This window comes from Monodelphis domestica, chromosome 4 (genome assembly GCF_027887165.1).
Source record: "Monodelphis domestica isolate mMonDom1 chromosome 4, mMonDom1.pri, whole genome shotgun sequence".
Taxonomy (NCBI): Eukaryota; Metazoa; Chordata; class Mammalia; order Didelphimorphia; family Didelphidae; genus Monodelphis; species Monodelphis domestica.
This window is the reverse complement of record NC_077230.1, coordinates 219,164,115-219,190,217: the sequence shown is the minus strand read 5'-3', so window position 1 is coordinate 219,190,217 and position 26,103 is coordinate 219,164,115. Positions and strand designations below refer to the sequence as shown.

General features: G+C 36.5%; 1 protein-coding gene across 3 annotated transcripts; it reads right to left on the bottom strand.

The window, feature by feature from the left end:
* Positions 1–238: 238 nt before the first annotated feature.
* COQ10B (coenzyme Q10B) lies at positions 239–26,080 on the bottom strand. 3 transcript variants are annotated; one of them, XR_467791.3, is made up of 6 exons: positions 25,064–25,295; positions 13,647–13,796; positions 9,349–9,541; positions 5,149–5,250; positions 901–1,251; positions 239–672 (listed from the first exon to the last, which is right to left on the bottom strand). XR_467791.3 is itself a non-coding variant. In XM_056794160.1 (5 exons), the coding sequence occupies exons 2-5, from the start codon at positions 13,769–13,771 to the stop codon at positions 1,084–1,086; spliced, it is 588 nt and encodes a 195-aa protein (XP_056650138.1). In that variant the 5' UTR covers positions 13,772–13,796; positions 26,058–26,080; the 3' UTR covers positions 239–1,083. The 3 variants fall into 3 exon arrangements, 2 of the variants coding, with proteins under 2 accessions (XP_056650138.1, XP_001379337.1); XM_056794160.1 differs by lacking the exon at positions 25,064–25,295 and adding an exon at positions 26,058–26,080 and having other exon boundaries at positions 239–1,251; XM_001379300.5 differs by having other exon boundaries at positions 239–1,251; positions 25,064–25,337.
* Positions 26,081–26,103: the final 23 nt, after the last annotated feature.

Genomic DNA, 26,103 nt, shown 5'->3' with positions numbered 1-26,103 from the left:
TAAAAATTGCCAAAGTAAAAAAGAGGAAAAGGTTAAAGTTCCGATTTTTTTTCTAAAGCTGATTTTTAGGTTTAAAGAGCTATGAAAAATTGTTTTACCATATTCAAGATATAAAGGTATTGGGGATCCTTTGATCAATCTTAAACCATCAGAAATGAGCCTAACTTGGTTTGTTCTTGTACTAGAAGTGCATTCATGAAAATGGAATAAAGATTTTAATGACAACTGTACAAAAAGGTAAACAAATTGCTATAACTTTATTAAGTTACTTCCTCAGTGCTTACATTGATTTGTTTAAAAAAATATCAGTTATGGTTTAAAATACATTATTGAAAGTGAATGCACACATTTATATAAATAGAAACATGGGGATGAAAACTGCCAGATGTCAACCAATTCATCTGAATCTCATCAACTGCAGTTGACTCAATTCGGCACTCAACAGTGCTGAAAGAGCAGCCAAGTGGGTGCCTGGAGGGAAGGGTACAAACTACTTGGAAAGTAGCTTAAAGCTCTGGACCACTGACCAAAAAAAATCAGGCTGATAAAATCACTATGAAATACACAAAAGTAATGCCGTGTACCCTCGGGAGCAATATTTTTAGGTCATAAAATTTTTACCTTAATGATGCACTGATGATTATCAAACATCTCAGGCTATCAAGGTAGGCCCTATAACAATAAGTTACAAATATTTTGGATTTAATAACTTAAACTTGATATATCATGAATATATTACATAGCGCAGAAATAACAGCTAATATTGTAGGTGAAGCAGTAATTACAATAGTTTTTTCTGATTTACAAATTTGAAATTGTGCTGGGAAAAGTGATATCAGTATTCTAACAATAACTACATTTCATTATCGTAAGTACAGAACACGCTAATGTACAAATTACCTTGAATTGCACTTGATTGAAGCAAATATCTATGTACATCTGGTTGCATATTTTCAATTTTTACACTCAAAGCTATATTTAACAACTATTTCCTGTCTTTTGAAAGCACAGTGATGAAAACACTTCAAAGTGGACTAGATTAAGATGATCATTATAAGCGGACAGCACCAGTTTTTTTTTCCTTTATGTGTGATGGACTTCATGTAGCATCAGTTCCCGAGGTATACTAGTTTCTGGACCGTATAGTTTGGATGCTCTTCTTTCAAAGGCAGCTACCATCTGCTTCACAACTTCATCGAAAAATAGTGTGGCAAGCTGAGAGTGTAGAAGTGAACGAAACTCAAAAGAAATCTGTTGGAAAAAAAGTCAAATTATTTTAGTTGAAATCCAAGTACCTGCAGAAAATCAATGAGCTGCCACGTGACAGGACTGCTAGGCACAGAGTACACAAAGAAATATTTAACAATCTCTAAAGGCCACATTATTAGGAGGAAATAACATGTTCATGTGATTATACATGTACAAAACATACGAAGTAAATACAAGATAAGAGTTGGGTTGGAAGATAGAGCTGGTGGCTTGGACCAGGGTATAACAAGAGGCCTGGTAAGAGGGACTCTTTTAAGGATCAAAAGAGCAGGATGTACATTCTAGGAAGGAGATAGGCAAAGGCAAGGAGAAAGAAAATGGAATGTCATGTCTGAGGACTAGTATGTGGCCATTTTGGTTAGACTGTATAAGGGCACAGGATAAGTCAAACGGGGGAAGGCTTTAAATGATAAGAAATTTTGTTTTATTTTTAAACCCTTACCTCCGTCTTAGAACGGATACTAAGTTTCAGTTCCAAAGCAGAAGAGTGGTAAGGGCTAGGCAATGGGGGTTAAGTAAGTTGCCCAGGGTCACACAGTTAAGAAGTGCCTTAAGGTCACATTTAAACCCAGGACCTCCTGTCTCTAGGCCTGGCTCTATCCACTGTGATTAAACCCTGCTGCTTCTTGGGCAAGAGTTTTTGTGGCAAGTGGGTGTGCAAAAGCATCATTTTGGCAGTTATGTGAAGGATGGACTGAATAGAAGGGAAACAAAAGGCAGGAAAACCAATTAAAACTTTTTTCTAATTGTCTAGGTCCAAAGTGAGGGCCTGAACTAGGGCTGTAGCCTTATGAGTGGATGGATGGAGACAAGTAATATTGTAAAAGTGAAATCAACAAGAACTGGCAACTAAATAGTTTTAGAACCACTATCCTAAGAAAACCGAGGTTTCTGGCTCACACAAAATGTATGAAAGAAAGGGTCTGGAGGAGGTTCTCAGCCAGCTTCACAGAAGGAAGAGTACTTCCTGAAGGAAATTTTCTGCCTGCAATTCTTGAGCAGTACCACATGGCTACTGCTGTAGTTTAGGTTAGGTTGAATTTTGCCACATGAAGACAAGGAGTTTGTCTAATCATAATATGGGAATCCTGGGAAAGATACAGAAAGCTTTGTTTGAGGACACCTCACGTAACCCCCTCCAGCCTGTCCTGTTCTCTCATTTCAGCTCTTTTCCCAGAAAGAAAGGAGTCAAGTGCCAAGTGAGCATGTTAGCCCATATCTCTAAACCTGATCCACAAGTACAGCATGAGAGATTTGTATCAAATGCTCTGCTGAAGTTAAAGCCTACTTGATTTACAGCATTCTTCTGGGCTTTGTCTTTTTTACCCTTTTTCAGTTATTTGTACAAACAATTTGCTTTCTGACATTTTAGGTCTGAGATTCGCTCTTCCTGCCTTTCCCCACCTCCAAGGCAGTAAATAATCTGACATAGGTTATACCAGTACTTTCATGCAATACATATTTTCATATTGCTCATGTTTTGATAGAAGAAACATATCACAAATACAATAAAAATCTCATGAAGGAAATAAAGCAGAAGATGGCACTCATCAATTCTAATAGTTCCTTCTCTGGCCATGGTTGGCATTTTCATCATGAGTCCTGGGGCTATAAGTCTTAATTATTTTTTGTTACTTTGTCAAAAAAGAATTAAGTCAGTCTGACTCGTTCTTGATAAGGCCATATTATCTCATGGAGGTCTTTACTTCTTTTCTAAGCATTCACATATCAACCATTACTAATATGTCTCGAATTTTGCCAGGAATACAAGTCTTCCGGTTTTTGAAAATCAAGAGATATGCTCTTCTCCAATCCTGGGACACTTCTTTCATTCTCTAAGATGTTTCAAAGATCCCTGGGAGCACCTAAGTAATCATATCTGCTAGTCTTTCAGCAAGGTCAACTAGATGCTTCCTTATTCTCTCCTCATGTATTTTGGATTTTCATTGACTACTGCTGCTTCTTTTTTTTAAAACCCTTGCTTGGTGATCTTAGTAACAGCTCTTAAGCCAGAAGGGTAAGCAAGGGCTAGGCAAATGGGATTAAATTACTTGCCCGGGGTCACACAACTAGGAAATATCGAGGACAGATTTGAACTTGGGTTCTTCCTAATGCCAGGTGTCTGGCTCTCTATTCACTGTGCCACCTGGCTGCCCCTTTCTATTAACTTCGAAACATTTTTGTACTATCTAACTTAGGAAAAAAAAACCCAGCTCTGCTTTATCACTGTTATTAGTAATCATCATCCTGCTCCACCTGACTAGAATGAGCTGTTCTGTGATCCTCCTCTTGCCCTGGTGTAGTTTTAAAAAATTAGAATGAAAAGCTATGCTGTGCTTTAATGTTTGTCCTTAGGATTTTTACCACTGACTAGTTCATTCTGGGTTTAGTATTCCTGATGCAATTTTTAGAGAACATTATTCATTTATATTCATTTATTTGTCCTTTCTCCCATCTTCTTTAAAAATCTGAGTTTATTGATGAGTACCCCATGAGTAAAGCAGTCTTTCAGATGGTTCCACTTTTTCATTCTTAATTTCTGCTAAGAATCATTCTTGAGAGCTTCCCCTTCCTCTTGGGCTAACTTCCCCAGGAAAACATTTCATCATTTAATCTTCCCTATACTTCCCTTGAACTCTCTGAAACCTGTTCTCTCAAAAGTTTAACATGAATGTTAAAACTTTTCAATCCTTCATTCTCATTTGCTCTGCGGAGAAAAAGTAGCCCCTGCAGTTACTATCTTTTTTACTTCAATTATTTAGTGATCAAAATGAGCTGCTAGCTAGCACAGAGCTTGACATACAGTGTTAACCGATTAATGTTTATTCTTTCATTTATCATCAAGTTCCTGCTCTGTTTTGGAGTTTGTTAACCTGTTCATCCACACAGAAAAGACCAACTGGATGAAAATGTCCACTGCCTACATCTTAACATACATTTATTTGGATGGACATCCTATTATTTCCAGAATAGCCTAGGTGGACAGAAAGTTGGTCCCAAAATTGAACAGGAAAAGGCAAAATGGGTGGGAGAACTTTTAGTAACTTGCAGATACTTATTTACTGATTACAGTAAAGAAGTACATTTTTTCCATAAAAACAAAAGCCCAACTTTTCAATACTAATATTTCATTGGTGTTGCTATATGTGCATATATACCTTAATATTCAATGCTACTCTAATTCCAATTGCTTCCCCTTAGCTAGTCTGCAATTTTTGTAAAAAGCTTGCCATATTTCATTTGAGTTTCATCCTGCTCTCTTAGTGATTCCCTTGAGATCAATTCTGCCTCCCTAATTAAGGACCTTTAATTAATCCTGTTAATTTTTGCCTTTGTAGGCTATTTATTTTTTGCATTTGTATATAGATTTCAGAGGTCATAGGTTTCATGCAGGCTCTCTTATTAGGAGACTTTATGATGAATTACTTATTCTATTTTCTGCTACTCTTTCTCCTACTAAGTGCTGGTACACCTGGAGAGCCAAATCTAACCAATTTACACAGACAGTTTTCCCTCTTTTTCCCTATCAGGATTCCAAGCTGTTATCCTATATTTGAAGCCATTGTCAAAAATTTACCACTTATTGTCCTTGGCAACTTTTTCAATTCTTAAATCTGCCTTTCCCTTCTGAATCACCTATCTTCACCTGGCACAAATGATGAAAGTACCATTTGTGTCCCAGTCGTTCAGTTTTTTTTCTGGCTTTCATCATCCTTTGTCCCCACATGAATCACCAAAGATCAGATTTGACAATTCTTGGGAAGATCTCCGTCATGACACAAATACATTAAAGATAGTCAGCCAGTCTATTTGCTTCACTTCTATGTTGACTTCATATATCTTATATTGAATAATTCAAGTATTTTATAATATACATACAGAAAAGTCCACTGTACAAGTCCTTGGATATCCAGGAAGGCCAGGGCTGAAACGCCAAACTGTTTCTAAGTGATTGAAAAGTTTTCCATCTGTGCAGGATGCCTAGAATGATATAAAAGGCACAGTTCAATGCATTTGTTTGGTACTAGTTAAGCTTTACTGATTGAAATAAACATTTAGAAAAGCTAAACCTTTCACATGTCAGACAACTGAAGACAGGATAAGGTTTAAAGAATAGGCAGATCATTTATTTCACTAGGGATGCAGGTACCAGAATAAGTACCACCATTCCCATATTTATTCAGGGGAAATTATGTTAAATAAAAATCAAAGCAGCCTTAAAGGGGAGGGGGAGATTGGAACAAGATGCCCATAGTTCCTAAATGAAGCTCAGAATTCGGTCCTGTTCTACACACAACCAGAGAGAGGGAACTGTGGGGAAAACCCAATCCCTCAATCCAAAGAGACTAGATATGTCAGAATGAGAGTCAAAAAAATGAGACTTATTCATAAGTTTGGCTGCTGCTTTCCTTTTTTATGTAAGGACCCATTTGAAATTAAACCAATGTTTAAAATATGGCAATTTGTTTAAATTAATTTTTAAGGGGGGCAACTGGGTAACTCAGTGGATTGAGAGTTAGGCCTAGAGATGGGAGGTCCTAGGTTCAAATCTAGCCTCAGACACTTCCTAGCTATGTGACCCTGGGCAAGTCACTTAACCCCCATTGCCTAGCCCTTACCACTCTTCTTCTGCCTTGGAGCCAATACACAGTAGTGACTACAAGACAGAAGGTAAAAGTTTAAAAAAAATTAATTTCTAAACAAAAATATATTTTATTGTAAGAATATTCTATAGTTATACATTTTATGTAAAGAAAATGCTAATATTTGTTAACTAACATTTGAGTTAGAGCTCAAGGACAAAATGCTGGAGCTTGAATTATATATGACTTTTAAAAGCCTATACTATTCATCCCCTGAGTTAGTAACTTGACTCAGTGATAAGCCACTGGAGAGACTTTAGCATTTTCTTTAAAGATTAAAGCACTGTATCTAATTAATATTCAAAAGTTTCATATTAACATTCATCTTTAGTAACAATTGCCTCAACTTAATTAATGTAATACAATTTATAGGTTAAAAGAGAAGTTGATGTGACACAATGCACTTTAATTCATTAACTCATCCACAGAAATGTGTACAGAATGTTTGCTGCATGCAAGGGCCTGGATTTCATAATATAATTGTAGAATGAAAAGCATTTGTGTCAAACTCAAATAGAAATGGGATCACTAAATCATACATAAGTACCTCTTCAGGTTGTATGTACATTGAATTAGAAAAGCAAACATTTATAAGTTTCTTCTTTGTTATTAATACATCAACACATTAAAATCAGATTAGGACTACATTTTAATCCAGTTCAAACCATAAAGTTGGCAGTATTATGGGCCACATGTGCCCCCTTCCCACCTTGAGTGTTTGTCATCTCTGAGGCAGAGGATAAGCCGTACAAGATAAATATAATACCAAAAAAAGTCTTCTGTGCTTAAAATAAAGATGCAAATATAATCTATGAAATTAATATCAATGGGGGCTAGAAATATATAAATCTAAAAGTATTTCATCTACAACCACAATTTAATCTAACAAAACACCATCTATTGATGTGTTTTATCAGGAATAAAATTTTCAAAATATTTCATTCTTAGTTAGCATTGGCAGAATATAGTGAATGCTATGCAGGCTATTATAAAGAGAGTATCAATTACTTTCCCTGGATAAATTAAGGAACTAAAACAATACATCCCTAAGATGTAGATTATAAGGTAAAATAGATCTTTATCTATTTTGGAAACTTCTGAGTATTCTGAAAATCTTTGGCTGATGGAAAATTTCAGTGTGAAAGAAATGGCTCAAAATGTTATGATATACATATAGGTTTATATATAAAATGTTATTTAAAATATTTAAAATATTTTTTAAAATTGTAATTATCAGATAGGAGATTGGACTAGGGTCATATAGCTACAGTTCTCATGATTTTCTGCCATCAAGTTCTGCACTGCTAGACTCCCTGAGAGAATGGTCATATCATTTTAATTGAGAAAAGGCCATCAAAGTACAGTAGAAATAAAAAATGAGCCAAGCTTAGTGTCAAAATGAAAACTCATAACAAATATAATCTGATTCATATTTAATAATCTTTCTAAAAAGACCTACATTGATGCCTTAACATGAGATAGAAGTAGTCCTGGGTTCTGAAAAGGAGTCCAAACCAGCAGAAAGGCTCATCACCACCTACTAAGACATGGAGGAGCTATAAGCTGGTGGAAGGAATGATCAACACCAAAGCAGTCAAAGATCTTTCAAAGTATCTTAGAATTCAATGACATTCATAATAGTTCCTATTTTGCATAGCAATTAGGCATAAATGTTAAGCAATTCAAATCAGTGAACATAATTTTTTTTTTACTTTTAAATGACCAAACTAAATATTTCTGGAGTCAGCTGAGGGGAACTCAGGAAAAGAAACTTGGCCTGAAGTTTCTCTGAAGATCTCCAGATTAAGACTTAGAGGAACTCAGATGCCTAATGCTTTTCTATTTCACTGACATCTGCTTTGTCCTATACCAGTGATAGTGAACCTTTTAGAGACCAAGTGCCCAACTGTACTCTTACACAGCGTGTGAGTCACCTCCTTACACCAGGCAGGGGAGGGAGGAAGCACTCCCATTGGGCTGCTGGGTAGAGGGATGGGTGACATGAGAAATGTCCTCAGACGTGCGTGGAGAGAGAGAAGAGAACAGCCCTCTCCAGCATGCATGCCACAGGTTCACTAACATGGTCCTGGACCAGTCTAAGACTACCTGGCAGATGATGGTGTGACTACTACCAAGTCTTGACAGGAGTACTAGTCAGAAAGTAAAGTCTTGATTTACAGTAGAGTAGTACCCTTCCCTCTGCTATCACAGAGTTGCTCCCCTCCCTTGCCTTGGTTGAATGCCAAATATGGGAATAATGTAATTGGGAGTAAATTTTGGCATGAGAAAAAGTACTAAGTAAAAATATGATATTTTTTTAAATTGGGAGATTACCAATAATCGCAAAAATGTAACATACTCTAATTTTAATAATACTAGGAAGTCACAAAGATGCTCTTCCAGGAATGTTGTTCTCTGGTCTGTATGTATTTGTTTTTTTCTTCTTCTTTGTGTTCATTAAGAACAACACACACATAAAAGCATGTTATGTGCAAGGCCGTGGACATGAATCTTATATTAATATAGAGGAGGAGAGAACATTTCCATTCTCCTTTGGCCTTCTCAATTTTTAAGAAATGTACTTTAAATAATTTTCCATTTTTTAATGGAATGTTTTCTTTCTAAAAAGAAGTTGTATATGATTTTGATGGAATACTACTATCAAGCTAAGAAATGCCAAGTAGGATAATTTCTGAAAAATCTAGAAAGAATTAAATGAACTGATGTAAAATTAAGCAGAACCAGAAGAACATTGTATATAAAGACAGCAATATTTTTTGATGAACAACTGTGAATACCTAGTTATTTTAAGCAATGCAGTGATCTAAGACAATCCCAGAGACTCATGGTTAAGAATTCTATCTGCCCTCCAAAAAAGAACTAAAGGAATCTGAATGCAAACTGAAATATACTATATTTCACTTTCTTTTTTATTTGAGATCTCTCCACAAAATGACTAATCTGGAAAAATATTTTACATGGTTGCACATGTAAAATCTATATCAGATTGTTTACTTGCTCAGGGAGTAGGGAGGGTGGGAGAGAGGGAGGGAAGGAAGGAAAGAATTTGGAACTCAAAACTTTAAAAAATGAATGTTAAAAAATTGTTTTTACATGTAATTGGGGAAAAATACATCCAAGAATTAATGTTTTCACTTATTAGTCTTAAACTTATGTTTTTCTCTGATACAATGGTCCTTGTTAGAAAAAAAGGGTTCCCCACTCTTAAGTTGTAAGTAAATAGCTATCACTTGAAGAGTGTACATTAATATCTTAGAATGAGACTCTTTAAGGAGATTTTAAAATAACAAGGCACCCTCCCAACTTTATTAGCTTTGAGAAAACCTTTTAAAGCTATTGTTTTGATACATCTGAATAATAAAAGATATGAGACCCCCATCAGGAAAAAACTAGATAAATGAGGGAAAAAAGTTACCTTGACCAAATGTGGTTTCACCAAGGTTACTATGGATGTATATCGCTCCAACACAGGTGGAAATCCAATTTCTAACCGTGTTTTGCAATATCCAGATCTCTTTGATATTACATCTGATTTTTTGCACCAAGGAACAAAATTCTTGTAGTCTTCCATACCAGATACTACATCATACATTTCTTGCATAGAATATCTGAAACAAATGTACAGAATTGAATATGTGAAGTTAATAAAGTGAAAATAAACAAAAAGCATATATGGGATAATATTATGGATATATTGAATTTTTAGAGTGAACAATTTTCGAACTGAATCAAGAGATGGGAAACAGTAATAAAATAAACTTATGTTTTCAAAGACTGGACTAAAAATCCATGAAACCTGATTTGTTAATTATGCTGAAATCTTTATTTCCCATTCATCTATTAAAAAGCTATTCTAATCCACCACTTTAATAGGTTACTCTTACTTTTTTAAAAACCTTTACCTATTGTCTTAGAATCAACACAAAGTATCAATTCCATGGGGTCACATAGCTAGAAAGTATCTGAGGCCAGAAAGAACTTAGGGCTTCTCATCTCCAGGTCTTGCTCTCTATTACTGAGGCATCTAGTTGCCCCTTTACACTTTCAAAAACATTTCCATCTTTCAAAAAGGGATAATGAGGGGGAAGCTGGTGGCTCAGTGGATTGAGAGGCTGGCCTAGAGACAGAAGGCCCTGGGTTCAAATCTGGCCTCAGACCCTTCCTAGCTGTGTGACCCTGGGCAAGTCACTTAACCCCCATTGCCTAGCCCATACCACTCTTCTGCCTTGCAGCCAAAATGGAGTATTGACTCCAAGATGGAAGGTAAGGGTTTAAAAAAAAGGGGGGGGATAATGAATAGCATAACAAGTTGGTGATAGAATGGTATCTTTTCTTCACATAGAATGGCAAAATAAAGAATCTTTCTATTTTTCCTTTGGTCAATTACAAAATTCTATTTGAGTTTCTTTAAAAAGTCATGTACATTTTTACTTTATATATATAAAAAACAAAGTATGCAGGTTCCATTCACATTTTTTTAGTTCCTTTTAAGCATAAGGAAACAAAGAACTCTTTTGAGTAATCATTTTTAAAAATTTTTTAATTGATTTAATGATAAATTTAATAAAATCATCAAAATTTTATTTTCACATTTGTTACTCTCTTCTCTAAACCAGTGCCTAGAGAAGAGAATGTAAAGTGTACACATTCAACTTCCAACTAATGTTCATTCCCTCCATTGCAGAGGAAACTAGAAAACAGCTATTAAGAGCTTTGACAAGTGCAAGGACCTTTGACCTCAAGAGCAAGTACATCCTTTTCCATTTTCTTTTCTTAATAGCAATAGCAAAATACATTCCTTCTTTTACTCCTTCTCCTTGTACATGTCCCTTACTGGGAGGGCAAGAAGAAGCAGAGTGGAAAATAAGATGCATCAATAAAAAACTGTCCTTAAGTGTCCTTTAAAGTGAATCACTGAAAAACTTGCCACTAGCATAAGAAAGCCAAATATTTTGACATCATATTAATTATTCAGAAAAAAATAAGGAACACATTTATACATTTTGAAATAACTCATTAGTGTTGTCTTATTGTTGTTGTCTATAAGGGCTGCCATCAACACAAAAAATGCACATATTTCTCAATCCCTTGAATGCTTTTTTTTACCATGTGCAGGTCAATTCTGGACTATAAATTATCTGTACCTTGGAGATTAGAATATACATATTTTCTACCCCATAAGACATAGTGAATACAGCGCAAGACTTGAAGTCAGGAAAACCTGAGCTCAAATCATGCTTCAAACACCTGCTAGACATATGACCTTAGGCCAGTCACTTAACCAGTCTCAGCCTCAGCTTCCTCATCTGTAAAATGAGGGAAACAATAGTACATACCCAACACTGGGTTGCTATAAAGATTAAAGGAAAAACAAATGCAAATTGGTTTGTAAACTTTAAGGTACTAGGATAAATGTTAGTTACTATTATTAAGTATACCATATAAGCAATGCAAATATATATACACACACATAAATTCATGTATACACATACACACACAGACATACACTGGATGTTTAAGCCAACAGGCAGGAAATCAATATGCTTCTTAGTTCTCTGATTTATGGCTTTGTGGTACAGGGTAGTTAGATGGTGCAGTAGACAGAGCTCTGGGTCTAAAGTCGGGAAGATTCATCTTACTGAGTTCAGATTTGGTTTTAGACACTTACTAACTAGCTGTGTGACCCTAGGCAAGTCAATTAATCCTGTTTGCCTCAATTTCCTCATCTATAAAACAAAGTGGTGATGGAAATAGCAAACCATTCCAGTTACTTTGCCAAGAAAATCCCAAATTAGGTCACAGAAGAGTTGGACATGACTGAACAACAGACATTTTTTAAAATGTCATTCTCCTTAAACTGCCTTTTTTATGAGAGGCAATATGCACTGAAAAAAGCCCGTGGGCTTGAAATGAGAGGCTCTGGAGATTCTATTTCAAGCCCAGCTCTTCTCACTCACTGTGTCATCTCAAGGCAAGGCCCTTTCTGAGGCTTAGTTTCCTGTAAAATGAGAACAATAATAAATGTGTTGCATACCTCCCAAAGGCTCATGAATTAAAAGAAATAAGAGCAATGATTTCAATTATTACAGAAAATGTTCTAACAAAAACCACTCACCAACTTTCTTTTAAGTTAAGAGGGTTTTTTTAGATACCATGGGGGGATGGGGGGGGGGGGGGGACTGAAGTTCTACCTTCAATGAGGAAGGAAGTATAACATTATTTAAAATAAGAAAATAAATTTCCAAGTAAGAAAATATATTTGAAGGGCTAGTGTTTTCTTTTAGTTAAATTTTTCTAATAAATCTGATTGTGGTGAAGGAACCTTTAATGTAAAGTTTTCCTCCCAAATCATTAAAGTGGAATTAGGGGACTATTTTTTAATCCCCTAGCACCTAATTTTTCATACCTAGTACTATATTTTTTTTTGATCTTGGAAGAAGCAGACATAAATTTTTAAAATTCTATTCCAAATAAATTATGAATTTTTTAGAGTTAGTATTATAGAGATATTTTAGTCTAAGGCCCTCATTTTTCAGATGAGGGAGACTGTCTATAATGGAGACTATCTTTACCAGTTATCATGACAGAAGGATTATAATCCAGGTTTTCTAACTTGTAGTACAGTGCTCTACTAATTATACTAATCTCTGGAAGCATTTTAAAACCATAAACCTGAAAAGGGAGGCTAACCCCTAATGGCACATTCTCAGTCCCTGCTAGTTTCACTGTTTTACTTATTTGGACCTCCTGTTTGACTATGCCTTGTCCATTTTCACTACATACACAAAGAGAAGGAAAAAAAAATCAAATCATTAAAGTAGGGAGCAAGAGAAAATTAAAACTTCTTTTGTAGTACTTGGGAAATTATCAAGTATTTAAATAGAATGCAAGCTTCTTGAAGGCAGGCATATCCTAGTGCCTAGCAAATGTGCTCTGAACAAACTAAGTGGTAATCCATATATGTTGAACTAAGTTAAATGAAGTTAGAATCTAAACAGATTCCTATAAAGATATAATTACCCTAGGAATTAAACACAAATGAAGTTTTCTATAAGAAAAGGAACAAAATTCGAGAGCGGATTCAATTACATCAAATATGATAGAAAACATGGAGAAATTTCAACCATTAGACAAGACAAATTGATGATTTTTTTCTCCCCCCCTTTTTTTAAAGATAAAGTTGATAGAATAACTTTCATCTGGTCAAAAAGTATCATTGGATTTATGTGGACTAATAGTTTTTTTCTCCCTATCCATACTGCTTTTGCCAAATCAACAGCTAGTCAATGATTTTCCTAATCTGTTTGAGACCAGAGGAAAGGTAGTGAATAAAATAAGCCTATAAACTACAGAATTATCCTTAAGAAACTCAAAAAGGGGGGTAAAAGAAATGACCAAACTTCATGAAAAACATTACAGAAGGCTTTACTTAAATAATTTGTAAATTCCTAAGTTTAAACCTTTATCAGAAAGTATATACATAAAAAAGAAAGTATACAATGTAATCATACTTTTTTGAACATTAATAAATCACTAAAAAATTTAAGAAGCACCTAGAAAATGAAATAAAGCTTCTGAACTAGGGCAGCAGAAAAACTCACAAAAGTAGGGGAAAAAAAAGAGACTATAGAAAGAAAAGGGAGAAATGAGGTTCCATTGCCAGAGAAGCAGCATTTACTTGTCACTTAATATAACTAGTTATGCTATACAAACCCTATAATTCTCCTCTCTGAATATTCTTTTCTTTTATTTATTAATGGAGCAGCAATTTTGAAGAACGTTCTTGCAGAGATCTCCTTAGGCACAAGTGGTGTGTGTAATGGAGGCACTTTGGTCATCAAAATACCACAGGAAGCCAGATGTCTGAAAATACAAAAAAATGCCGTATTAGAGTGATTGGACAATTATCAGGAAGCACGTGATCAGAACTACTGAAACAAAAGTAATATTTTAGAATCATTTACAACTTCAGAAATTCCTTAAACTTCTCAACATGTTTTATAAGCTTATATAAGGTTTGTGAGCTTTTTTTTTTTTTAACACCTCAGGAAACTAAAAATAATAGCATGTAGTCAAGAAAAGGATTATCTGCCACAGTAAAATACAAAAATGTCTTCTTCCTGAAAACTGGCGTTAAGTCAGCTTACAGTCACATGATATACTATGCCTCTGTAATATATTCAGCTTATCCCACAGTGTATCACCTTTCTAAGGATTAGAAATGGAAGCACTTGCAAATAAATTAATGAGATAAATTTACATTGCAAGCATATGAAAATCATGCTTTTGGTATTTCACCAGATATTACCACATAAGAGTTTAACCTATACTCCATTTACTCAACTACAGTATATTACTGCTGTTCCACTAAGTTGAACAGCTTTTTGTAGTCCACAATATAGATGAAAGGAAAAGGCTGGGGTTATTTGATATCCTTTACATTTTCCTTTAAAATGCTGGATTTTACCCTCTCGATGTAAACTGGTGTGTAATTCATGTAAAGAGCTAATAGATTTGTGAAAGACTGATAGCATGATAATATCAATGTTTCCAGGTTTATTTTTTTCTCTAGAGGTAGGACAGTTTTTTATGCTTTTCATGTCTTGAAGGATATTGGCCACATGCCATATATTAAATAGGTGGGCATATCAGGGGATGTAGAATAAGCACTGGCATGGGAGAGCTTACATTTCAGAGCTTTAGTTTCCTTATCTGTAAAAGTAGAGAGTTAGACTGGATATTGATCTCTTTGTTCAAATACTCTATGATTATATGAGATCTTTAAAAGTGTCTCGGGCAATTACTTCCACTTCTATTAATGTGACTGGATCAATTTCCATCATTCCCATGGGCTTTTAAATTTTGGCATCCATTTAACCGTTATTGCCATTTCAGTCCCCCCAAAAAAACATGTGGAATGTCTTCTTGGTCAATATGTGATGTTTTTGTGTTCAGAGGATGTCAAACATGGTATTTTTTGCTGATACCATTCATTCACTGGGAGTTGGTGTATATTTTCTTTTCTTTTATGATTCTGTTTTAAATCTTTTTCTGCCTTCTTCATGTTCTGTTTGACCTTCTAAGATGAAGTTTTCTAAATTCTTTGCGGTCTTTATGTAGGGCTATTTCATGGTGTAACCCTTTATGTATATTTCCCTCTCAATCTTTCCTTCTGCTTTTATTTGTGCTTTTCTTGACATCTGTTTTATGGCTTCACTGATTTACGTTTTTTGTTTTCTATCTGCCAAAAGAAAATCTTAGGCCCTTGATGTGAAATGGGTTTTTCATTATTACTCTAGTCATTCACTTATTCAACAAATATGTAGTAAATGTCTAATGCTATACCCAGAGTATTATTCTACTCATTATTAGAAGAAGGGTAGTCATAGAAGACATAGTTGGGTCTCTTGCCTTGATACAAGAAAATTAAACAGGGAAAAATACATTATTAAAACTTAAGTATATAATAATGCTCTACAGAAACTAATAGCCTTTCAAGAATGATTTGCCAAGATTCAGACATTCTATTCTTCTGGCATAGGTGGTAGCTGAGAAACCAGTGACTCTAATGAACTTCAAAAATGTGGAGGAAGTAAGGAGTTTGTTATTGAGTTTTTAAAGTTAATAGTTAGGGGTGACTTGTTTTGCATGTCTATGTATTCTTTGTAATAGGTTTTGTTTTACTTGCCTTTTCTACAGGGGGTTGAGGAAGGAGGTTGGAGGGAGAGAATTCAGAACTGAAAATGATATAGAATTTAAAAGGTAGTAGTAAACTCTGATCACAGAGACTTACCAAGGGTTTTCGTTGTATTAAATGCTAACAGAAACTGGAGGAAAGGAGTGATGAGGATAGGTTAGTTACTCAGGGAAAGCTTCTTACAGGAGATTAGATCTTAAGTTAGTTCATGAAAGAAATGATAAATACTAATTAGTAGAAAGAAGGGTGAAGAGTATTCTAGAAAGGAGTAACATGAACAAAGATAAGGATACAAAACAAGCCCTAGACTGGGAAAAGGAAGAAAACTGAACTTTTTTTTCTGAAGAGATTAGACTGAAGAACTAGCAAAGGGGAGGGTGTATAAATGTACATATATGTACATATATTGATGAAATTTTGAGAGTTTTAAGGGGGGAACCCTTAGAAAAAGTTGTATTAACTGATGCAATGAAATGAATAGAACTTGAACAATTTATACAGTAACAACACTGTCAAAACAAACAACTCTGAAAGAGTTAGGAACTCTGATTAATGCAATGACCAATCATGACTCCAGAACAACACATGCTAGCCATAGCCTGACAGAGAGGTAACATCCTAAGGGTGCAGGAGACAAATATTTTTTGGACATGTTTTATTTTAGTTACAAAGTTTTTTTGTCTTTTCTCTTCCAATAGAATGGTGTTGAAGGGAGATGAGACAGATTTTTGTTAATAAAAAAACTAAATATTTAAAAATTAATTAGGTCTTACTCCATCTTCTTTTGATTACTCTGAGAAAGGTATGTTTTAAATAATGATTAGTTCAAAGTTTTTCAGTTCTCAATGAGGAAAGAATTTACCATGCTATAACTTCAAGCCATAGTAAAGTGTATATATATATATAAATTCAGTTTTAGGCTTCCTCCAGATTTACCAAAGGAGAACTCCACAAATGTTTATGAATGATGCTTCACAGTGGCATGGAGGCTAGAATGGCTTCTTGAAGATTATAGATGAGTACAAAGATCTGTTGGTCCAAGCTGGAAATCTTTAAAAGATAAGCACACTGCAGTGGAAAGAGACACACTATGGGAACAGCCCTGTTTCCAAAAATTGGAAACAAAGTGGATTCCCTTTGACTGGGAAATGGTTGAATAAATTGTGGCATATGAATACAACAGACTATATTATTATGCCCTGAGAAACTGTGCCAGGGAAAATTTCAGAAAAACTTGGGAATATCTCTATGAAGTGATACTTAAATAAGCAGAACCTAATGATAATAAGAGCTACTATTTATATAGCACGTTATGGTTTGCAAATTGGTTTACAATATTATTTTATCATCACAACAATCCTGAGAGGTAGGTGCTATTATTATTCCTATTTTACAGATGAGGAAACCGAGGGTGAAGGAGGTTATAACTTTTCCAGGGTCACATAGCTAGTAAAGGTCTAAGGCTGGATTTGAACTCAGGTCTTCCTGACTCTAGGTCCAGCAGTCTATATTATCGACTTCCCAAAAGAATAGCCACAATAATGTGGTTACTTAACTTCAAAAGACTTTAAATATCCCTTCACACAACTTGACTTGGAGAGCATAGATTAGAATTGCAAAATAAAGGCAACCTTTTCAGAAATGGCCAATGAGCTGATTTGCTTTGACTATACATATTTGTTACGAGGGAAATATCTAAAAAGAAAGGAGGAAGAGGAATTTGTGGAAATTGACGATACTATAGAGCATATGCATATGCATGTGTGCATAGGTATGTGTGTATAAAAAGAACCAGTAAAACAAATTAAGAGCACTGAATCTGGAACATACCACAGCCATGTGTTGGGGGCTATTTCATAAAAACTAATTAAAAAAAAGTCTTCCCTATAATCCTTTGGGGGTAGTAAGAGTAGATAGAGTGCCTGGTCTGAAGTCAGGAAGACTCATCTTCCTGAGTTCATAGCCAGCCTCAGAAACTCATTAGCTGTCAATTCATACTCATTGGGGAAAGTTGATTCACCTTGTTTGTCTCAATTTCTTCATCTGTAAAATGAGCTAGAGAAAGAAATGGCAAAGCATTCCAGTATCTTTAACAAGAAAACTCCAAATGACAGTCACAAAGAGTCAGACATGTTTCAAACAACTAAAAAACAGAAAACTCTAGAAATAAAAAATTGAATTTTTAAACAAGAAGGGTTAAGCTAGTGGAATTTCGATGGTTACTAGATATTTGCATGTTAGCAATAATAGAACAGTTGACACCTAGAATTGTGAGAAATTAAGAGAATAGGACAGCAAGTGATTAATTATGAGAATTAAGTAAACCACACTGACTCCATCTTGTGAAGCAATTGTGGAGCCAGCTCACTTCTCTATCTATTCCATTATGGTTGTAGTCCAACTTCTGTTCTGTGAGAAAACTTTATTCAATTGTGAGAACTGAGAGAAAACCTTATTGTATTGTTTGAATCTAACCTTTCATGGCTGGGGAAACTGAACCATCTGTACCTGCTGTTTAGAGACCCTTAAGCAAGAATATAGGTCATGTGTTGACCAGAAATGCAGTCAAATCCTAAGACTGATATAAGGAGTTTTCTCACAATTGTACATCTCAAGTAACCTATTATATCTTATCTGAAAACTGGCCCCATTACTGATCAATCAGTTATTGTTTCCATGTTCCTTTGGTTGCTTTCAGATACCTGTAAAGAAGAATGCCTCTTTTCCTGAATTCATTGAATTTTACCTGTTCATACCCCCTCCCAACTTGGAAAGTCTCTAATCTTTCATCTAATTAGAAATCAGTTTCCCAAAGATTGTGTTTCCTTTTAATTAGCCTTATTTGATTAATTCTTTTTCATGTATAAAAGTCTGTCTCTACCAGTATTCAGGATCCCGTTATCAACTGAGGAAGGGTCCTGGTCCCAATATGTTGGGCAACTGGCATGCATTGCTTAATATATCAATATGCTCAGAAGGCTAAACCTGTTTCTTTAGTCATTCAACTTTTGCTCCTTACAATAACCAACATATGTATATGTAACCACTTAGGGATTTATTGCTGATGGCTACTCTCAGTTTTGTGTCTATGGAGTATGACTTTTTTTTTCATAATTAATTATCCTTTCAGAACTTTAGTCAAGATATAAATAAAACCGAGCTATTTCATCCTACAAAAATAAAGTGCAATATAAGCATTAACTGGAGGGGAAGCTAGGTAGCAGAGTAGACAGAGCTCAAGACCTGAATTTGGGAAGACCTGGGTTCAAATATGACCTAAGATTACTTCCTAGCTGTGTTACCTTGAGCAAGTCACTTAACCACAAATGCCTAGCCCTTACTGCTCTTCTGCTTTAGAAGGAATACTTTGTATTGACAGAAAGGTTAAAAAAAAAAAAGATACTCCCTGGAGAAATTATCAGTCTGTCCAGGACTTAGTAGTGTTAATACAATGAATGAATTTCATTAGAAGAATTCATGTCAAATGATATTGCCACCTCAAAAAAAAAAAATCCTTTCTCTCAGTGGATTGAGAGCCAGGCCTAGAGATGGAAGGTCCTGGGTTCAAATCTGACCTCAGCCACTTCCCAGTTGTGTGATCCTGGCCAAGTCACTTACCCCCCATAGTCTAGCCCTTACCATTCTTCGTCTTGGAGCCAATTCACAGTATTGACTCCAAGATGGAAGGTAAAGGGTTTAAAAAAAAAAATCCTTTCTGATCTAAGAAAGCATGAAATTTTGAAGATGATGCCTAAAACATTCCCCAGTCAATAGAAAGTTGATAAAATAAAGCTATTCAGAATATAAGTAAATATAAGAATCAAGATCAGAGCATATGGACTACCTACATTTGAATGAGTGCAATGGGTCTAAAAAATACAAATATAAAAAGAGGTTGCTTACTGCTTTAGATGCCATTAAATTCCAGAGTGCTGAATAACTCTCATGTTATATAAATATATGTATACTATTGTGAAATTAGAATCTGTTACCCTAAAAAACTGATTCCCAGCAAAAACCATGATTCCCAGGACCCCACTCACTTCCTGTCATTATGTGATGATGTAGATAGGCTAAATTGGGTGAAGTTCGGTGTCTAGGGCTCTTTCCTTCCTATTGGCAGTTTTGGTTGAGTGGGGATTTTTGAACAGGTAGAAAACTTACTCACAAGGTTCTATTTTGTCAAATAAACTTTATAAAAATAATACTTTAAGTATTGGACATTAATTTAACTCTTACATATATGGTGACCAGAAGTGGGGTTCAGAAACCCTTAATTCTCTCTGAGTAGATTAGTTTGGGGAAAAAACAAAACAAAACCATGTTTCTCCTGCCATAGCTTATTGCCCCAACCCTGCCACACACCCCCACCCACCCACCCAACTAGAGAACTCCAAGAGAACTCTGAACTCTCTTAGGAGCTGCCATCTGCTCCTGCTTGCTTCCCTGCCAGGGTGGTCATTCTGCTGCTCCTGCTGCTGTTGCTGCTGCTGTTGCTGCTGCTGATTGGAGCAGCTCCCGGGAGGCTTGGAAAACATAAAATTCCTCTTTCCCTTACATTGCCAACAGCTGAGTGCTTACTTGCTGCTTGCCTTGGAAACCTGGGTGTGTTTCCCTTTGGACATTAATTTACCTCTTACACTATTTAACTATTAGGAATAGTTATTACATTCAGAGAATCCAAGAAAAGAATCATGATAAAGAACATAATAGCGTAAGTTCAAATATTATTATTATCCAAATATTTTGTAGTGGTAGCCAATAATATTGAATTTTTTAAGCCAGTCTCATTTATTAAAATGCTTTTTTCAAGTATGTTTATAGATTTAGAAATAGCCATATTTTCATATGACCCTAAGTAATATAATAAGTTGTCTGGTTGCTTTATCAGATCTGTGATTTTATCCGTTTATTTCCTTCACCAACCTTAAAAAAACATGTGAACATCAGCAACTTCACACCTTCTCAGCCACTGTGATTCTTGCCCATTTCCCCCCATAAATCTTCTAAAGAGTAATGATTCAATGTGTTAGAGATAGACTGAGTCAGAAAATTTAAATTTATTGAATTCAATGCTCTTAATTTTCAGATGAAGAAACTAAGGCCTTCAAAGGTGAAATGAATTTCCAGAAGTCAGAAAGTACTTCCTCTTATTCTTATGGCATTCTGAGGGTTAGCAATACTATTTTGGTCATTCATTTCCTGTTTCTTTTATTTCACTTTTTTTTAAACCCTTACCTTCCCTTTTAGAATCAATACTGTGTAATGGTTCCACAACAAAAGAGCACTAAAAGCTGGGCAATGGGAGTTAAGTGACATGGTCACATAGCTAGGAAATGTCTGAGTCACAGAACAATGGACCTCCTATCTCTAGCTCTCAATCCACCCAACCACCTGGCTGCCCCCACATTTACTGTTTCTTGTTCTTTCCATCTGCCTAGCCCACACTATGTTAGAGTCATATATATCTTTGAAACAACAAATCACTGCTAATAATATGGCTTATATCTACTTTGCCTCTTTCCAATGTTACCAGCTATTTATAATTTTAAAAATTCTGAGCTTATGCTGTTTCATGCTTTACAACACACAGCATCCCAAGAAGAATATAGTTAAAGTGATCAATCAGCTACTGTGGTGGCACATTCTTGTAATCCCAGGTATTTGGGCTAAGGCATAGGATCTCTTTATCTCAGAAGGTAAACAGTAGGCAGGCTATGCTGGTCAGATCTCTATATCAATATGGGAGGCAGAAGGCTGGCATACCAAATTGTCTAAGCAGAACAGGTCAAAGATCTTGTGACAATTAACAGTGGGATTGAGCCTATGAATAGCCCCTATACATGGGTGAGATAGGGAGACTTAATCTTAAAAAAATAAAACATCTGCAAATATATACATATAAACCACTTGTGTTTTAGGTACTATGCTTGATATACAAATAAGAAGGTGATCAATTCCTTGCCTCATGAAGCTTATATTCTGTAATAGGGAAACAACACTTACTGGGGAGTGGCAGTCAGGGTTTAGATTATTGGAGGGATTGCAAGTGAAGAAATAAAGCAGAAGATTGTATTATTCTTTCTGGTATTAATAGCGATATGAATTTGATTAATGTTACCTGGGCAAAAAAGGTGGAATGAGGTGGGGACTGGTGCACAAAAAGGTAGAGAGCAAAATATTATATGTTGCAAAAGCTCCAGTGGACTGGTAAAAGGCTGAATGGGTGGGATGAGATTTTGTATAGCTAAGGTCACAGTACAAAGATCACAGACCTAGAGCTGAATGGGACCTTGGGGCCATCTAGTTCAACTCCCTCATTTGGTAGATGAGAAAAATTAGGCACAAGCTAGGTTATTTGACCTACCCAAAGTCATACAGATAAAAAGTAGAGTAGTCAATATTAGAACTAAGGTCCTGAGACTTCAAGTTCAGAGTTCTTTCCACTTTCATCATGCTATCTACCGCTCTTAAGTGTGATACAATTTCCTAAGGGTAACAGTAAAATTTCATCCTTCTCAATTCTGGGGCCAAACTATTATCTATCTGAAGCACAATATTTATCATCAAAGATAAATATTGATAAACTATATCAATGAACTATCCTTCCATCTGCTTTATTAGTCCAAGCAAAGTGTTCTTCATTCACTTTGTTTTTACAGTGTTCCTGGTTTGACTAATCTCTTGCATTACACCATTACAAGGATTTCCTTGAAGAAACTTTGAAATGTACTAGACTAGAGCAATGTATACATCATCTTTGAAGAAAAATATCTGGAGAATTTAATCATCAAAAGTATTTTTCCTTTTAATTTGGATTTTAAGGGGCAGCAAGGTGGTTCAGTAGATTGAGAACAAGGCCTAGAGACAGGAGGTCCTGGGTTCAAATCTTAGCTCAAGGCACTTCCTAGCTGTGTGAGCCTAGACAAGTCACTTAACCTAGCCCTTACCACTTATTCCACTTACTGCCTAGCCCTTACCACTCGTCTGCCTTGGAAGCAATACACAGTATTGACTCTAAGACAAAAGGTAAAGGTTTAAAAAAACGAATTGGAATCTTATTCAGGATAGCTTCCTGACTAATTAGATTTTATATATATATATATATATATATATATATATATATATATATATATATATATATGCATATATATATATATATAATCTTTATAATGAATACAATACATAGGCTAGGCTAAAAAAATTAGTTGGCCAAGTTATTTTTTTAGTACAGACAGGTTCATACCATCTTTATTCAGACTAAAGGGTTAACCAATAAAACAAGAGTTTATAATTTACTGACTAATTCAAACAATGTCTGTTTCACACAATGGCATTCTGCTTGATTGCTAGAGAGCGACACCAATTCTATTGGTTTCCCAGAAATCATGATGGAAACTATACCTTTTTTTGAGAGGAACTGTTCATGACAGCTGCCATTTTGTCTCTAGCTGGCTGGAATGACACATTTTAATTCCTCTTGAGTTAATCTTTTCACATAATTTTATAAATGTGAATAACTGAGGGATGATTGTACAAGTAAACACATTTATGGGAAGTTACCTGTGGGCAAATTTCTGTCAAATAGGTACTATTTTTATACCAACTCCCCATTTAAAAAATCAGAAATGAATCCAATTAGAAAAAATCTTCTTAGAAACAAACTAAAAGTTGTTCCTTAAAAAAGAAATTAAGATGGCCAACAACAGGACAAGTTCTCTATTATAGCATTATAGCTACTGGAAACCATAAATCTTTACTTAACAGTTTACATCTCCTTGGCAATACTTTAAGTTCTCTATAATTTCTCTCCCTGGGTACCCAGCTAAGCCATAAATTATTTCTTCAGTATATATCTTTAGAGGTATACCTACATGGATGAGTTTTTTAAAACAAAATTTTTTTTTAATTAGATAATTTTACATCAACTAGTCTGGTTATTAAGTCTGGTACCTAAAGAAATGCTACTGTGAAGTGTTTCATAAATGAAAACTCCTTTTATTGGATAATAATGACAATTTATATTTTGTGTACAGAATTTCATGAATTGGGGAAAGTAAGGTGGTGCAGTGCATAAGAAAGGGCTAGGCTTGGAATTAATAAGACTTGAATTCAAATCCAGCCTCAGATATTTACTAATTGTATAATCTTAGCCAAAACCCCCTTTATCTAAGAGAAGGAGCACTGGAATGTTATGTTTAGGTTGAGAGAGTTCCCTACACCAATGGAGTGTCAGGGGGGATAAACAATTCCACAACTTGACAGGCGGAGGAAATGAACAAAAATTTCTTAGATTCCACTCAAAAGTTTTATTAGAGAGGAAGAAATTTCTGTATTTTTGTTGAAGCTAGGTTTCTTCAGAGGCCTCAATAAGATTCATGTCTTTTTCTCACTGGGATGAAGTTTACATTTATAATTCATTGCAAACATAAACTTTTAAGGCTTTTATGGTACAAATATAACCAAGAACTTCTGTGACTCTGGGCAAGTCGCTTAACTTTCGCTTGCTTCAGTTTCCTCATCAGTCAAAAGAAGATAGCAATAGCACCTATCTGCGAAGGTTGTGCAAATCAAATGAGATAATTGGGAAGCTCTTAGCACCGTGCCTGGCTCATTGTAGGCCTCATATAAATGTTAGTTGTCATTATTGTTATTATCTGCAAAGCAGGGATCATAACAGCACCTATTTCCCTACTTTTAAGGATTAGATGAGCCGATTTTCTGTAAAATGCTTTTACCAACCCAAAATGTTCCATAAATTCACTATTATAATCATGACAAGACATGAGTGACTGAAGACAAAGGATTTGAAAAAGCAGTCGAGGGAAGTCCTTTTGTGTCCTTACTAACCTAAAAGTCAAACGGGTGGGTGCTAGGTTTTCAAAGTTACGGAACCAGCCGAGTAGCAAAAGGTGCTAGGGCTTAACCCAAGCCTCCAGGTCAGTACAGAATTGGACCTTCGGCGCCCCTCCTCTCCAACTCCTCCTCTATTCCCCCCAGTACCAGTGTTTCGTTTTGCAAGCGCCAAAGGGCGGGGGAGCAAAGGGCTCTAACCCCAAGCCTGGCAGGCCCGGTCAGGGCAACTGGCCGGACAGACAATGGGCGGAGGAGAAGTGGGGCTCAACGCCAGGCCCCAGGGCCACTGCAGCCGGCTTCCCCACGAGCAGTGGGGGAAGGGCCGGAAGAACCCCGCAGCAAGTTATTGTCTCCACCAGCGTCAATCATGATTCACCGCTCAACCCGAGCCCTGGCGGGGGCCATCCTTCCTCCGGATTCCACTCCGGGGCTTCGAAGGGGGGCGGTCAGGGGTCAAATGCCTTCTCCCCAAATCCCTTCTCCGATTCCCCGCTCCCCCAGACCAGGCAGCCGCCTCCGAGTGAAATTGCGACAAGGCAACAACTACGAGGACGGCTGAGTTTCTTGGCGGTTTTACCTGACGCTCTTTGAGGGGCCTCGAGCCGGGGTCGGGCCTCCAGGAGCAGCGGCCGACTTCGGACGGTAGCCCGAGACCACTCTCTTCAAGGCCCCCGGACCGGTTCTTGCTGCCATGATCGTGCCACTGGACCGGTCTCTAACCAACCCCGGCTAGGGCCTCCAGACGCGCCGCCCTCCTCCCGGCCGGCCAGGGAGCATAGCTCTTCTCCTACCGCCAATCAGGGGGCCCAGGAGGTGCCAGGACACGCCCTCTTTCGTCTCCGAGCCCGTGACGCGTAGAGCTGACGCAGGCACACACTCTCCTCTGGAAGGGGGAGGGAATACCGGGGGGTGGGGGAAACCGGCGTCTTCATTCAGACCAATCGGCGAGCTCCTAACTCCTTCGAGTCCCGCCCCCTCTCCCCGCCCCTCCTGAGATGCACAAATGGACTCGGATTTTCAGCTCACACCCTTTCTCACTCCCCCAGTCCACGAGAGTTTCACGTAACTTTTCTGATATTAGCCCTCCAATTCCCGCCCTTACGGGTGGTGCGAGCTTTTTAGGCAATCGAATTGGAAATGGTCCTCCCTATCCCGAGGCGGGCACTGTGGATTGAAACTCGACCTCTGAGGAAGGGTGAGCTGAGTGTATGGAGGTGAATTATGTAACTGCCCCAAGTGACTGAAGTTCCTCCAACAGCCTGCTAGCTTTTATTAAGTGTCTACTATCTGCCAGTCGTTGTGCTAAGTGCTGTGTTTGCCAAGAAAGGCAAAGAACAGCGTCCTTTGCCGTCAAGGAACTTACATTCTAATGAAAGAGAAAACTTGCCGATAGTCATGCACATACAAGATACATGCAGAGTAAGTGAAAAGTAATTTCAGAGGGAAAGTTATGAGGTCTTTAAAAAATAATTTAAAATCACGCTTATATAGCTTTCTTGCATTACAAAGCAATTGGCATCTGGACTACATCATTCAATCCTCAGAACAAGGGAAGGTACTTCGAAGCTTACTCTCTCCATCTTCAGAGAGATGAAGTGGCTCCCCAAAGTCATGAAG

Bases quoted from the DNA above. Each gene is read 5' to 3' on its own strand.
- COQ10B (XM_001379300.5), bottom strand. From the start codon at position 25,179: ATGGCAGCAAGAACCGGTCCGGGGGCCTTGAAGAGAGTGGTCTCGGGC. The intron at 9,542-13,646 runs GTTTGTATAGCA...CATTTGTTTCAG, and splicing joins TCAGAGAGGAGAATTATAGG to ATATTCTATGCAAGAAATGT. The intron at 5,251-9,348 runs GTAACTTTTTTC...ATATCATTCTAG, and splicing joins TGAAACCACATTTGGTCAAG to GCATCCTGCACAGATGGAAA.